A 14,019-nucleotide genomic window follows, 5' to 3' on the forward strand; every position below is an offset into this window, starting at 1 on the left:
GATTCATTGTGAAGACTCTACTCTGCCTGATCAATTTTCCTTCTGCTCAACTAGTCAGCCTTCATACTGCTTGTGCCTTTGATATGCAAGACCCTGAGAGACTGTAGATGTGGCTCTGCCTACTGCATCAGTGATATTGCTTCCTTCTATATATCCTTTGAACTTGTACCTCCCTGATGATTTACATACACTATTGCTGACATGTGGTCCATTGTTATAAGGATTTTACCATTCAGCAATGTGGAGGCCAGTTGTTGAAGACAATATTTAAATGCCCGCACTTCTAGAAAAAATTATGATTTTCTTTCGCTCAGAGAGGGACCATACCCCTTGAGTCACCAACTTCTTAGAGAACACTCCCCATACTGCCAGACTTCCATCTGTTGTTATGACATACCTCTGTGTTTCCCCCATCTCCATCCCTCCCTAGAAACTCTCTGGACTTTTGTGAACACTTGAGGCGCAGGTAACAGCCCCAAAAGCAGCACTTTATATTGCAAATTATCAGTCCCATGAGTAAATTCCAGAAATCACCTGTGTTCCTGGTGAACTGGCAAATGAAAGTAGGCCTCCTTCAAGTCCAATGATGTAAAGTAATCCCCCCCTGGCAGATGGCCACTGCTGTGGATTTCAAGGTCTCCATCTTGAACAATATCCTCCATATGAACTTGTTCAAGTGTTTTACTTCCAATTCTGCTTTGTCCTCCTTGAATCTCCTGGGTACCAGAAACAAGGCTGAATAGTGGCTGGAAAACATCTCCACCTCAAGAACTCTTTCCATCATGCCGATTCTCAAAAGATGATCCATGGCCTTCTGCAAATTTTGCATAGTTTGGGGATTTGAGAATAGTGGAGAAGGGAGAAAATGATGATTCAGAATCTTTGAAAATTCTGTGAGGTAACCTTGTCAAACTGCATCCAAGACCTATCTATCCAATGTTGAAAGAGATCCTTGATCTTTGAAACGTAATAGCTGCCCCACAAGGTGTTGCTCATCGCACCTCTCCTGATTGCAGTCAAGCAGAGTTTCTAGTGCTGGAATTCACAGCTCCTTGCGCCATCTGTAGTGGTTTTATCTGATCTTGCTTATAGTTTCCCTGCAACAAGTAACTCTCCTTTGATGAAACCTCCTCCAGAAGCCAAAACAGCTCTTTTCATTTTTCCTGCTGTCCTTCCAGGCACCAACAGTCTGGATGTCAAACTCTCCCTCGTTGGTGGGGAACTCTAGTGGAGCTGGCTCTTGGGTTGGAGAAGGCGGCCAAAGCAAATCCTTTCCAACCCAGTCATATGAGGATACTGGAGTGCACAAGGCACAAACTGCTTCCTCTGCACTCTGTGGCTGGGGGATACAGCAGCACACAATCTTGGTCTCCTCTTCTTTGGACCCTTCTCTGCCATCCTCCCAGCCTGTTATCGGAGTAGTGAGTGTGAGTGTGTGTGTGTTGGAGTGGATGGGACTTCCCACTGAGGTAACTCCAGGAAGGAGACAAACCAGCTCTTCAAAAGTTCTCTCTCACACTAGGTGCTGCATTTCATCACCGTGCCATTAGCTATAGGAGGCAGAACAAACTATGGAGGTGCTTCTAAAGATGGTAACTAGTCCCTCATCAGTTGTCCACTAAACTTTAATTCTTACCCCTAGAGATACAGACAGGTGATGATCCACACTGAGAATCCGTGGACCTAGCCCCGAGAGGGAATATACAGTCTCATGAGGTACTTTGGGTTGCCAATTCTGCCCTAGAGTACTTTAAAGTTTTTAAAAGGTAGACTAGTAGGAGCTAAGGAAAGGGACAGCTTCGTGTTGCTTTAAAGGGTATAAGATGGCCACCCTGACATCCCCTGGAACGGACTCTCCCTTGCAAGGTAGAAGGCGGCTGTCACCAGAACAGGACGCAATCCAGATGGAAGGCAAGTAAGAAACTCTTTCCTGGAGGAGTGCAGAGCCACTTCTTATAGGGAAAAGCTTCCTGATTTTCCTGAAACTTCTAAAACATTATTGTTCAGTTTGAGGGACAGGCAAGGTTTGGCTTAACATATACACCAGTGATATTAGTGATAATAATAATAATCTGTCAGTAATACAGACCAAACAATCAGTGCTATGATGAGAGAGAATGGAGTCTTCTAAGGAAAAACTGAGTGTAATGTACTCATTTCTTCAAGATGATAACATGAATCTCTTTAGTAACAGTTGTAGGATTTCATCCTCTCTAAAAATGCTTGTAAATAAGCTGTTGCAGAAGATTACACAAATAAACAGGATAGCAATTCACTGGAGACAGGATGTAAATAAGTAAAAGATGTAAATAAAAAATTAAAATACATATCATTTATTTGATAAAGGTCTGTAATAACATGCTTTAGACTTGTTTAGATATAGAAAAGTACATCAGGAGTGGTCATTCTCAGTGCTTCCAAGACTGTGAAAGGTTCAATAACTAGAGCACCTACTTGTGTTTACTTAATGGTGAACACGGAAATATAAGAATCCATCAAAGTGCTCTGAAGTCAGTGAAATATATAAGTGAATATTTCAGGAACCAAACACAAGCAAACTTGCCTTTATTGATATTCTAATAAAGGAGGTGAAGAGTTTCACTCAAGGACCAGATCCTGGGATTCATTTGAACTGCCTTTAGTGCAGACATAAAAAGCTTACCTTGGTACTCTCCCCAAAACAAGGGTTGCTGTGCATAGGGATGATTCTGCAGCATATGTTAGGCTGACTACTGATGACCGCTTTGACCTATGCCTTTGCTAAGGGACCAAAATCACAGTGTGGCTGTACAGGAGGCTCTGTGGATCTCTGCACTGCTGGAGGATCTCCCTGCAGCTCAGATATTCTGCTCTAGAACTTGAATCTGCTGGCAGTAAGATGAAAAGCTGTTGCATTTCCCCAGAGATTCTGGTTCAGTATGTCTGAAGATAACTTTGGGGCAATCTGTTAATGTCAGAAGCTTCCTAATAAAGATTGGTTAAAAAAAGTAAAACTGACATACGACACGACCAACAACTACATGTAAAAGCCTTATGGTATTTTCTGTTGGGATTTCATTCTTCAATGCCTACAAGTCAGCCTGCATTAATAGTAATTCTTTCTTCAGCCTTCTCTTTTTATTAGAATGAATTTCTTTCTATGGACTGACAAATGTTTCTTATAGATTTTAATAGAAGACGTCAATTTTGTCTATTTCACTTTACAAATGAAAATTGCCCAAGTGAATAAGGGGTATAAATGAAACTCTGCAAACCACTTAAACTCAGGGCTTAATAGAGAGGGGGGCCTCATACAGAGCCCTCTAGACTACTAAATTGTTACACTGGGAGAGATTTCAAACAACGTCATTAGTTTTGAATTTGTCACAGGTCCACTGTGTATTAACAGCAAGACATTCTTTTGCTTAGACTAATATATTCTTGTGGTTCAGAAAGAATGGTCAACATACTCATACTGCCTCCTCTACATAAGTACTTATAAATTCAACAAACACTGGCATGTCATGATCTATTACATATACAAAGAAAAACAAAAGGCTTAAATACAGGCTATTTAGTCTGAAAATCCAAGACCAGTCATTCAAGAAAATAGTATGACAAACAAAAGGCTATCACCACCAACTACACCATTGACCATTTATGCCTTCTTTTTTTTAAAAAAAAAGAGTTGTTTTTTTTGGAGAAGGCATGTTTTCTGAAGTATTCTTTTTTTTTTCTAGGCACTCTGTCTACTTTTTGTTTAATTCAGGGTAAGGTTGTATGGCATCACAAATACTATATCAGAGAGCTTGTTTGTCTGAGTGATTAGCTGAACAAGAATTAGGACTGAGTGGACTTGTAAGTGCTAAAGTTTTATATTGTTATATTTTTGAATGCAGTTATTTTTGTACATAATTCTACATTTGTACATTGAACTTTCATGATAAAGAGGTTGCACTACAGTACTTGTATTAGGTGAATTAAAAAATACTATTTCTTTTGATTTTTTACAGTGCAAATACTTGTAATCAAAAATAAATATAAAGTGAGCACAGTACACTTTTAATTCTGTTTTGTAACTGAAATCAATATATTTGACAATGTAGAAAACATCCAAAAATATTTGAATAAATGGTATTCTCTTATTAACAGCATGATTAATTGCGATTTTTTAATCGCATGATTAATTGTGATTCATTTTTTTAATCGCTTGACAGCCCTAGAAATAACTGAACACCACACTGGAGACTGGACTACTTGAACAATATTACTTGTCCCCAGGGTGGGAGAGGAAGAAATACTGTATGCCTCTGCTAAGGGCATAGGACTGGAACAGGCCATTCTATGAGCACTGTTAACAGCTGCACAAAAGTCTTCAGCCAAGCTCAACTATGTACTCAAGGAGAGGATTAGATTTCAGCTTAGAAAAATAGTGGCACTCTTTATCAGACTGCATAAGGGAGGATGAAGGAGAGAATTTATGGAAATGTTTAATTTTTTCCAGTGCTCTTTTATCATTCATATTCATTGTGAATACACAGACATAGCTATCATATTAACATCTGGGTTTTATTAAAAATAATCAAAAACTGAAAGTTAATGTTAGTATAAACAGATTATTATTGTAAAAATGGCATCAGAAATATGGATCTTTCCCTTGGCCATAAAAAGAAGATAAGAGTTCTTACGATGAGAGACACAACCCACATTTGAATGGACAAGTTTACCTCATTTTAGAAAAAGTAATATGTCACATGATCTCAGAAATATAGAAAAAATGTGCATCTTCACATGATGTAAACTATAACCATCTCCCACCACAACCCTTCTGATGCTTAGAGACCAGCGAATTGGGAGAGGCCTCAGCTGAGCGCCAGAGTAACATACAGAGATAGGTATCGGGGGGGTAGCTGTGTTAGTCTGTATCCACAAAAACAACAAGGAGTCCAGTGGCACCTTAAAGACTAACAGATTTATTTGGGCGTAAGCTTTCATGAGTGAGGTTTTTTACTGAGAAAAGCTTATGCCCAAATAAATCTGTTAGTCTTTAAGGTGCCACCAGACTCCTTGTTGATTATACAGAGACAGGGTGGATATCATTGTGCTTTGGGAAAAGGGTGTTGGGCTGAGACAGGAGGGGAGGAAAAAGTGAACTTTTCTTCCACAGAGCTGCAGCCACTGCTAGGGAATCTACCTGCAGCTTCTTCAACCTTCTGCCTCATTGTCTACTTCCCCTCTCACCCTACAGTAGGTAACAGTAGGAGCAGCGCTCTTAAAAAGACAGCACTCTGTCCTCAGTAACACCTAAGGGTTTGTCTACATTACCCGCTGGATCGACGGGCAGCAATCGATCCAGCAGGGGTTGATTTTATGTTTAGTCTAGATGCGATAAATTGACCGCCAAGCACTCTCCTGTGGACTCCAGTACTCCACTAGGGCGAGAAGTGCAGGCAGAGTCGAGGTGAAAGCATCAGCCATCAACTTATCGCAGTGAAGACACTGCGATAAATAGATCTAAATACGTCAACTTCAGCTACGCTATTCACGTAGCTGAAGTTGCGCAACTTAGATCGAGCCCCCTCTCCAGTGTAGACCAGGCCTAAGAATGGAAAGGAAGAGCAAGAGATGGAAACTACGTATTGAATGGGACTTTTAAAATTAGACTGCACAAAGTATTAGAAATTCTGTAGGAATAATCTTGCAGATTTTTTCCATCATTAATATCTCTGAATATATTATTTATTGTGGCTTATATAATATCAATATCTCACGTACAAGTAAACAGCCTTGCTATACTATGCTTTATACTGGACAGTATACTATGCTTTATAAGTGGACAGTAAATGTTACAACAGTTACCATAGATCAATTATCATGGAAAATGGTAGTAATCACAGGTGCCATTGTGTGGTAACTTGTTGGAAAATGATGAATTTTAAATTTGGACCATGGCACTACAAGCACACTACTTTATACTCTATACATAACTTGAGATTTTAAACTAGAGATAAAATAAGAATCTACCCCCAAACCTTTGCCAAAATAAATTATATCAGAAATGAGGGGTTTTTAATATTTAAAAAAAGAGATTTTTCTTTTTAGTACTATTTGTTACTGTTTCACACTTCCAAACCTTCTGGCTCTATCTAGGTGTGATAATATTTCAGTATAAAAAAGAGATGTCTCTAGCTGTGACAAAAGTTTCAACTCGTTCTTCCAAGAAGAACTGAAATATTGTAACTTCTGAGAAGTTATAAGAAATTCTCTTTTTTACTTTTCCTGCTGGCAAAAGGCCAAATTTTTCTTTATAGGGGCTCTTCTTGTGCAAGGGACTCCAAGTTCTTCAGCTTGTATTTCCAACTGATTGCTATCTAATGGGTAAGGTTCTCCACGTGGAACTGGCAAACTAGAGAAATGTTGGGAAGCTGCTGGTGGCATTCTGCATCCCATCATGCTCTCTGCACCCTCTATGGCAACAGGGTGCCCCTGTGCCAATAGGGTCCCCTGGCAGGAGTGCCACACATCTGCGGTGTCTCTGCCCTCACACCTGGGGATCACTCAACAGTAACTTGAGTAACAGTAATTTAAACTGAGACTCTCTATGGATCTGAAGAAAGGAATAGGTTGAGGGTGAGTAGGGGACTACAATTCAGAGTGGACAAACTCTTCAGGCTCATCCCTGCACCGTGTACTGTGCCTAGGGGTTTTCATAGGAGTATGCCCATATCCACAACATTTTGCTCCCACTTATTCACAAAAACAGAGTAAGAATTTGGCCTGAAGTTCTTGATGACCTTGCTATAGTCAAATTTATCAGATATGCAATTTTCAGTGGAGATTAAAGCAAATCCAGTCAGTTTTTCAACAGTCTCAGTCAATGTTAGGGGAATCATCCTGAGACATTACAGGTCCAAGATCTCTGCATTTCTGTAACCAGTCTTCCTTTCCACCACTTCTAAGTCCACAGATATTACAGTGAAACTTCAAATGGCCCATCTGATCAATGCATACCACCCTGCGTTTGTTCAGAACTGAGTCACTGTAACATTCTATACAATACCTTGTCTTTGGATGCTGAGGTGATAAACTGTCATGCTTATATGTGAATGCTGTTGTTTCTTTACATACACCACACCTTGTTACACCCCTTATTGGAAACTTAAGAGTGGCATATTTATTTTGCTGTAGTACATTTGACCCATTGCCTGAACACTGCCCATAGTCATCTTAAAGGGATTCAAAGCTGACAGAACTACCCAATCACATCAGTAATGAGTGATGTCCGTGATATACAGGTCATCCAGAATACGGTTTGGAATTTAGACCAGCACTCCAGTGTCAACAAATTGTAGTTAACAATTACTCCTTCTGCAGGAAAGGGATAAAATTTAATATCATTGAACAGCAGGTAGAAATATATGTATCAGTGCCAATATTTTATATTTGACTTTCTGTGACATAAGAGCTATACATTCCTTCTGAATGTTTTACCCGGCATAATTGTCTGAAATTTCATAATAACTAGTGTATTTCCTGTGCTCTTAAATTACAAGGTCATGTGTGAAGTTCGATGAACTAGGTGAAGAAAGTTGCCAAGCTTGTTTTGCTGCAATAATTTATCCAGAGAAGCATTATAAAAGAGGTTTCATTCAGCAAAACTGAACCATTGCAAAGAGTCTTGCCAAACACTTTAGAATATGGCTTCATACAATAGTCATTTTTGGTTCTCTTTGACAATGCTGTGATCTGAGCATAGCTAGTTTTCCAACTCCAACCACTTACATGCATTTTCTGTGGCTTGGGAAGCATTCATGCTGGCTGAGAACATGTGTCATATTATTCCAGTTTTTCATTCCTGAATAAGTAAGGTTTATTTTAACATTTGAAAACAATCTGTAACAGAAGCAGAACGGCGAATCCGCTATGACAGAGTAAATTCAATATTTTCTGTAAATTTGGTTCCCATTACAAAGGATCTGCTTACAATTCTTTAGCGTACACTAATTTGTCTATTATCACTATCCTTAGAATATCAAGGGCTATTATTCTTATCAGCCATACCCCAACCAAAGCACTGAACTTTATTATCAAATATCTCAGGACAATTAATGGGAATGGAAAGCATTTTTTTCACATATTGATGTATAAGGTGAGAACAATCTCGAGTTGAAAGTGCAGCAACAAAATCTCATGCATAATTCTGCAGTTGTCCCAATTCTTAATCTGCACCTACATATGAGGCAGAATGCTAATCAAACTGTGAAATGGAACATTCTTCCTTCACAAATAATAGAATAGAACAGAACCCAGTGTCTTCAGTTTGTTAGTATTAATCAACACATTTTAATGGAGTTGAGTACTAGATAGATACAGAATCTTGTAGTGTATTTTTTTTTTCAGGGTTAGTAGTTAACGCTTTTCGTACAAGTGGATTTCCCTTAAAGCTCTCACTTTGATTATCCCTACACATATTTTTCCTTCTCAGTGGTATATCCCAAAGGGGGCAAGTGTCTCAGGCTGATTTGCCCAAATTCACAGGCTTTTCTTCCTCCTCCTCAGTAAAAATCTTTCTATTTTCATTCTACGTTTATGCTGTTGCCTCACTCCCCACATGTATCCCTAGGCCCTTTTATTGTTGAATACTTGCCCAGAGGCTCAGAAATTTAGAGAGCAGAATTTACTGATTCCTTCCAGCTCCCAAACCCACACCAAATTTAGGTAGGAGTTTTGCGGTTCATATTTCAGTAACGAAGACAGGGGAAGCTAAATGGTCAGAGTCAGGAGTGGTCTACTGGGTGAAGTGGGATTATAGTTAAAGATGCAGTGGTCTTCATCATTCAATTTGGAACCAAAATAAAGAGAATGGGCCAGCGGTTCTTTGCAATTACTATTGTAATAAGTTAGAGAGATATTAGCAGCAAGTACTATGGAGTCCACTAAACTTTTTGATGGGAGTACGATGTGTGATTTTAAGTTATACTAGTTTCAAAATTATCCTCCTTGGATATGTAGAGGGCTGCTATGGTGGCCAGGGAGGAAATTCTTTATATGATGCAGGTGTAATGAAACACAGCCAGGTTTAACTCTATCTACAACAGGCTTGCAAGTATTGAATAATGCCAGAGAAAAATTCCAAGAATGGGATAGCAGCAAAAAATCCTGTGGCACCTTATAGACTAACAGACGTTTTGGAGCATGAGCTTTCGTGGGTGAATATCCACTTCGTCAGATGCATCTGACGAAGTGGGTATTCATCCAAGAAAGCTCATGCTCCAAAAGTTTGTTAGTCTATAAGGTACCACAGGATTCTTTGCTGCTTTTACAGATCCAGCCTAACACGGCTACCCCTCTGATACAAGAATAGGATGTGGAGAAATGAAGTTTATATGGTCAGATTAGAGTGACCAGATGTCTCAATTTTTAGAGACGGTCCTGATATTTGGGCCTTTGTCTTATATAGTCGCCTATTACCCCCCCCCCCCCCCCCCCCCCGACACTGATTTTTCACACTTGCCATCTGGTCACCCTAAGTCAGATATAAACATAACAAAAGCATTATAGCTACTTCACTCAAAACAAATAATCACTATCATAGCATTAATGCAGGCTTTTTTGATCCCTGACCTAACTCAACTAAATTAAATGAGAATATCTCATTCTATAACATTTTGTAAAACACCATAAGAAACTAAGAACAGACTTACCCAATTGCTGAAAAAGAAGAGCCACACTGGTACTGGTAACAGGAAGGCTATCATGTAAAGGGGTTTGTATCAGTTGTCTATCTCCTGCTCCCAATGAAAACAATTTCTGTAGATAGAGATATTTCAATACATACTTTAATCTGATTTGTACAGAGTTTTACATATTTGCTATATATATTTAATCTCTTATTCAGACCAAGCACACAGTATAAAATGTTATATTGTTATTTACCTATTTCAATCTCAAAGACATTATTATTTCTATTACACACTGAAGTTTAAATTTATGTTGGAAATCAGTGTCCTCCGCAAAAGTTAGCAGTGACTTTAATGGGACAGCAGTTACGACCGAACCATCTCCAGAAGAAGTACCACTCAACAATACTAGCATCTGACCAGCATTAATCTCTTCATTCAAGGATGGTGATGATTATTAACAATTATAACTAACTGTATCCCCTGGATGTAATTCTTTCAGCATTATTTAAACTAAAAGAAATCCTCACATTTTTCATGTTAATACACTTTTCATTTTATTAAAAAATAGTTTTGGTACATCATTTAACAAAAAGATGTCTGGAAAAGATGGAGAAGTAAAATAAGGGCAATGGATGATAGTTTGAATGTGACAACTTCCTCCCTCAAGAAACATCTGAATTGAATTGTTCAAATAGTTATTAATTGGTTTCCATGAAGATATGCAACACCATGAAAAACATTAAAGAACTGCAAAGAACAGAGTAAAAATGGTTAAAAAAAAGCACTGACGACAGAATAAGATGTTAGGTTAATAACAAAGAAGTGAAATAACTTTGAGACTGGGATTACCAGGTCATGAAGTTTGTGGAAATTATAAAATAAGGAAGGCTATAATAGCAGACTACTTTATCATCATCTGTTACAGAAACAGTTTAAGGTCTGCTACCAAATATTTTATTTACAAGTGTGTTTTAAAACTGTGATTAATTTTCTTCAGTAGTTTAAATAAGAAAAAATTAGAAAAAGATGACCTCGCTAATCTTAATGACTCTACTAATCACAGTAATAATTTTTCATTCATATCATTCATCTTCTCTGCAATTTTCATGTGCACAACCACTGTGCAACAAAAATTGGTGCCACAATAAGGCTCAGCTTATGCCCAACATCCTTTCTACAGAAAAAAATCACAGTCATGAGTGTCATTCAAAGTTCAACTGATACAGCAATGCTTACACCTGAACTTCTGAAATGTTAATTTTAGTCAGAAGTCATAATAATAGACCTTACAATATCAAGCTGTTTATATCAGATCCCAGATAAAATACATCTGAAATACATTATCTGCTGTTCTGTTAAAATTTGTAACAATTATTCTGTTGGTATGCAAAGTAATTTATTGCTGGAATTCTACCTATTTTCCTGTCTACAATATTTAAAGCCTAGAAAAATAAATATGGCAAAGTGGAGTAAAGACATAATTCTGTCCTCGAAAGCTTAGCACAGCTTTCACTTACTGGTAGCTTTCATTTTCCTAACTAAAGACAGACTGCATTCATAACATACCATTTCAAAGATTCATATCACCAGCTCTGATACAAAATTCATATTATGTTAACCTAGTTGGCTTTTTAATTTACATCTGAGGTGCAATGCTACTTTGTTAAATCTAATAATACAAGAGTTAAAATCTGTTGTAGAGCTAGCTAAGTCCACTTTTCTAGAGACTTCAATAGCCCTACAATAAAGTTTAGTGAGATTGTAGATGGTGGGAAAGATATTTGATTTTCTTCAAAGCAAACTGGTGGAAAGTCAACCATACACACCTGAATTCTTGTTTTGTACTTGTGTTTAAAAATATTAGAGAACTCTACAGTAAATCCAAAAGTCTGGTTGAACCATATTATTGTACATAAAATCAAGAGGAGAATTCCTATGGTGGATAATTTCCTGAGAATTTACAGTGTGAACCTAATTATATTTCTGCTGCTTTCTAATTTGATATTTTTACTTCAAAGAGATTGTCATTTTACCTATCTGAAGAAGAGAACAAATGGTTACTTACCTATTCTGTAACTGTTCTTCTAAGTGTGGTTCATATGTGTATTCCACTCAGGTGTGCATGCGCGCTCCTGTGACCTGGAGCCAAAGGGTTTCCATAGCAGTACCTGTCAGGGCGTCACATGCGCCGCACACTTCCTTGTAGCCCCTTATAAGGCTATTTAAGGACTGCACCACCTCAGCCTTCCAGAGTTCTTTTGTACCAGAATATATGGTGTGACAAAGTTCCTCCTCTACCTTGGTGGGTCCTGCGTTTATTGGCAGATTTGCTCACCTCAGTGATCTCCCCCATAGTCTGGATCAACTCCTCCTGTGTCTAATCAGGAGTTGGGAGGTTTGGGGGGAACCCGGGCCCGCCCTCTACTCCAGGTTCCAGCCCAGGGCCCTATGGATTTGCAGCTGTCTATAGTGCCTCTTGTAACAGCTGTGTGACAGCTACAACTCCCTGGGCTACTTCCCCAAGGCCTCCTCCAAACACCTTCTTTATCCTCACCACAGCACCTTCCTCCTGGTGTCTGATAACGCTTGTACTCCTTAGTCCTCCAGCTGCACACCCTCTCAGTCTCAGCTCCTTGTGTCTCTTGCTCCCAGCTCCTCACATGCACTTCCTCTCCTCTGGCTCCTCCCCATCTGACTGGAGAGAGCTCCTTTTAAAACCCAGGTGCCCTGATTCGCCTGCCTTGATTGGCTGCAGGTGTTCTAATCAGCCTGTCTGCCTTAATTGGTTCTAGCAAGTTCCTGACTACTCTAGTGCAGACCCTGCTCTGATCACTCAGGGAACAGAAAACTACTCACCCAGTGACCAGTATATTTGCCCTCTACTAGACTCCTGCACCCCACTGGCCTGGGTCTGTCACAATGGCTCAAGACTCCAGTGCAAAGGGGACAGAAAGGGAGTCAAGAAATACATGCATAAACTACATCCTGAAGAACAATAGTTACAGAATAGGTAAGTAATAATTTTTTCTTCTTCACATCTGTACTCCACTCAAGTGACTTCCAAGCAGTTCAGGTAAGAGGTGAGGCCTGAAGTCTATTTGAAAAGAAACAGCAAGATTATTTTTCTAAAGTTCGCATCAGATCTGGAAGCAGTTGTGATAGCATGATGCCAAGTAAAGGCCCACGGAACAGCATATATGCCCAGAATAGATATGTCTTGTAAGATGGCCACAGAGATAGCTTGTGCTCTTGTGGTATGAGCAAGGAGTCTTTCCAGTGTGGGAAAGGTTTGCTGCCCTGCAGGCTGTTGTAATGCAGGCTGTAATTCATCTAGAGATAATCTTCACTGAAACTGCCTGACCTTTCATTCTATCATGATAAGAAACAAAAAGGCAAGGAGAGATGCTTGAAATGGCTTCATTCTATCTAAACAGAATGCCAGTGCTCTTCGCACATCTAATGTATGAAGACACTGTTCATCCTTTCTGGACTGCAGCTTCTGAAAAGATACAGATAAGTATATCACCTGTTCTAGATTAAAGCCATAATACAACTTTGGCCAAAAACTTTGGATGTGGTCTTAAGGTCACCTTATCTTTAAAGAACTCTGTAAATGGAGGGCCTGCCATCCAATACTGAAATTTTCCCACTTTTCTGGCTCACATTGTTGCAATGAAAAAAGCTATTTTCTGAGGAAGTTGAGCTAGAGAGCAATTAGCTAGCAGCTCAAATGGGGGGGCTATCATAACCTTAGTCCCAGATTTGGACCTTAGCGTCCAAAATATGGGGGTTAGCATGAAAACCTCCAAGCTTAGTTACCAGCTTGGACCTGGTACTTGCTGCCACCACCCAAAAAATTAGAGTGTTTTGGGGCACTCTGGTCCCCCTGGGGACCCCAAGACCCAAATCCCTTGAGTCTCACAACAAAGGGAAATAATCCTTTTTCCCTTCCCCCCTCCAGGTGCTCCTGGAGAGATACACAGACACAAGCTCTGTGAAACTACACAGAGTGACTCCCCCTCTCTGTTCCCAGTCCTAGAAACAAAAAGTACTTTCCTCTTCACCCAGAGGGAATGCAAAATCAGGCTAGCAAATCCAACACACACAGATCTCCCCCCTGATTTCTTCCTCCCACCAATTCCCTGGTGAGTACAGACTCAATTTCCCTGAAATAAAGAAAAACTCCAACAGGTCTTAAAAGAAAGCTTTATATAAAAAGAAAGAAAAATACATACAAATGGTCTCTCTGTATTAAGGTGACGAAATACAGGGTCAATTGCTTAAAAGAATATTGAATAAACAGCCTTATTTAAAAAGAATACAAATCAAAGCACTCCAGCACTTATATTCATGCAAA

At 39.2% G+C, this 14,019-nt stretch overlaps 2 protein-coding genes across 7 annotated transcripts in view; one reads left to right on the plus strand and one right to left on the minus strand.

Annotated features, from left to right (window-relative positions):
• Positions 1–14,019, plus strand: part of LOC127052012 (uncharacterized) — a 584,770-nt gene that overhangs the window by 314,104 nt on the left and 256,647 nt on the right. The window lies entirely within an intron of this gene.
• Positions 1–14,019, minus strand: part of SBF2 (SET binding factor 2) — a 588,450-nt gene that overhangs the window by 267,650 nt on the left and 306,781 nt on the right. For all 6 annotated transcript variants that reach the window (XM_050954979.1, XM_050954981.1, XM_050954978.1 and 3 more), the window contains exon 6: positions 9,684–9,789. In XM_050954979.1, the coding sequence (XP_050810936.1) occupies positions 9,684–9,789 (106 nt within the window). The remainder of the gene's footprint in view (positions 1–9,683; positions 9,790–14,019) is intronic.

This window comes from Gopherus flavomarginatus, chromosome 5, assembly GCF_025201925.1.
Source record: "Gopherus flavomarginatus isolate rGopFla2 chromosome 5, rGopFla2.mat.asm, whole genome shotgun sequence".
Lineage (NCBI taxonomy): Eukaryota > Metazoa > Chordata > Testudines > Testudinidae > Gopherus > Gopherus flavomarginatus.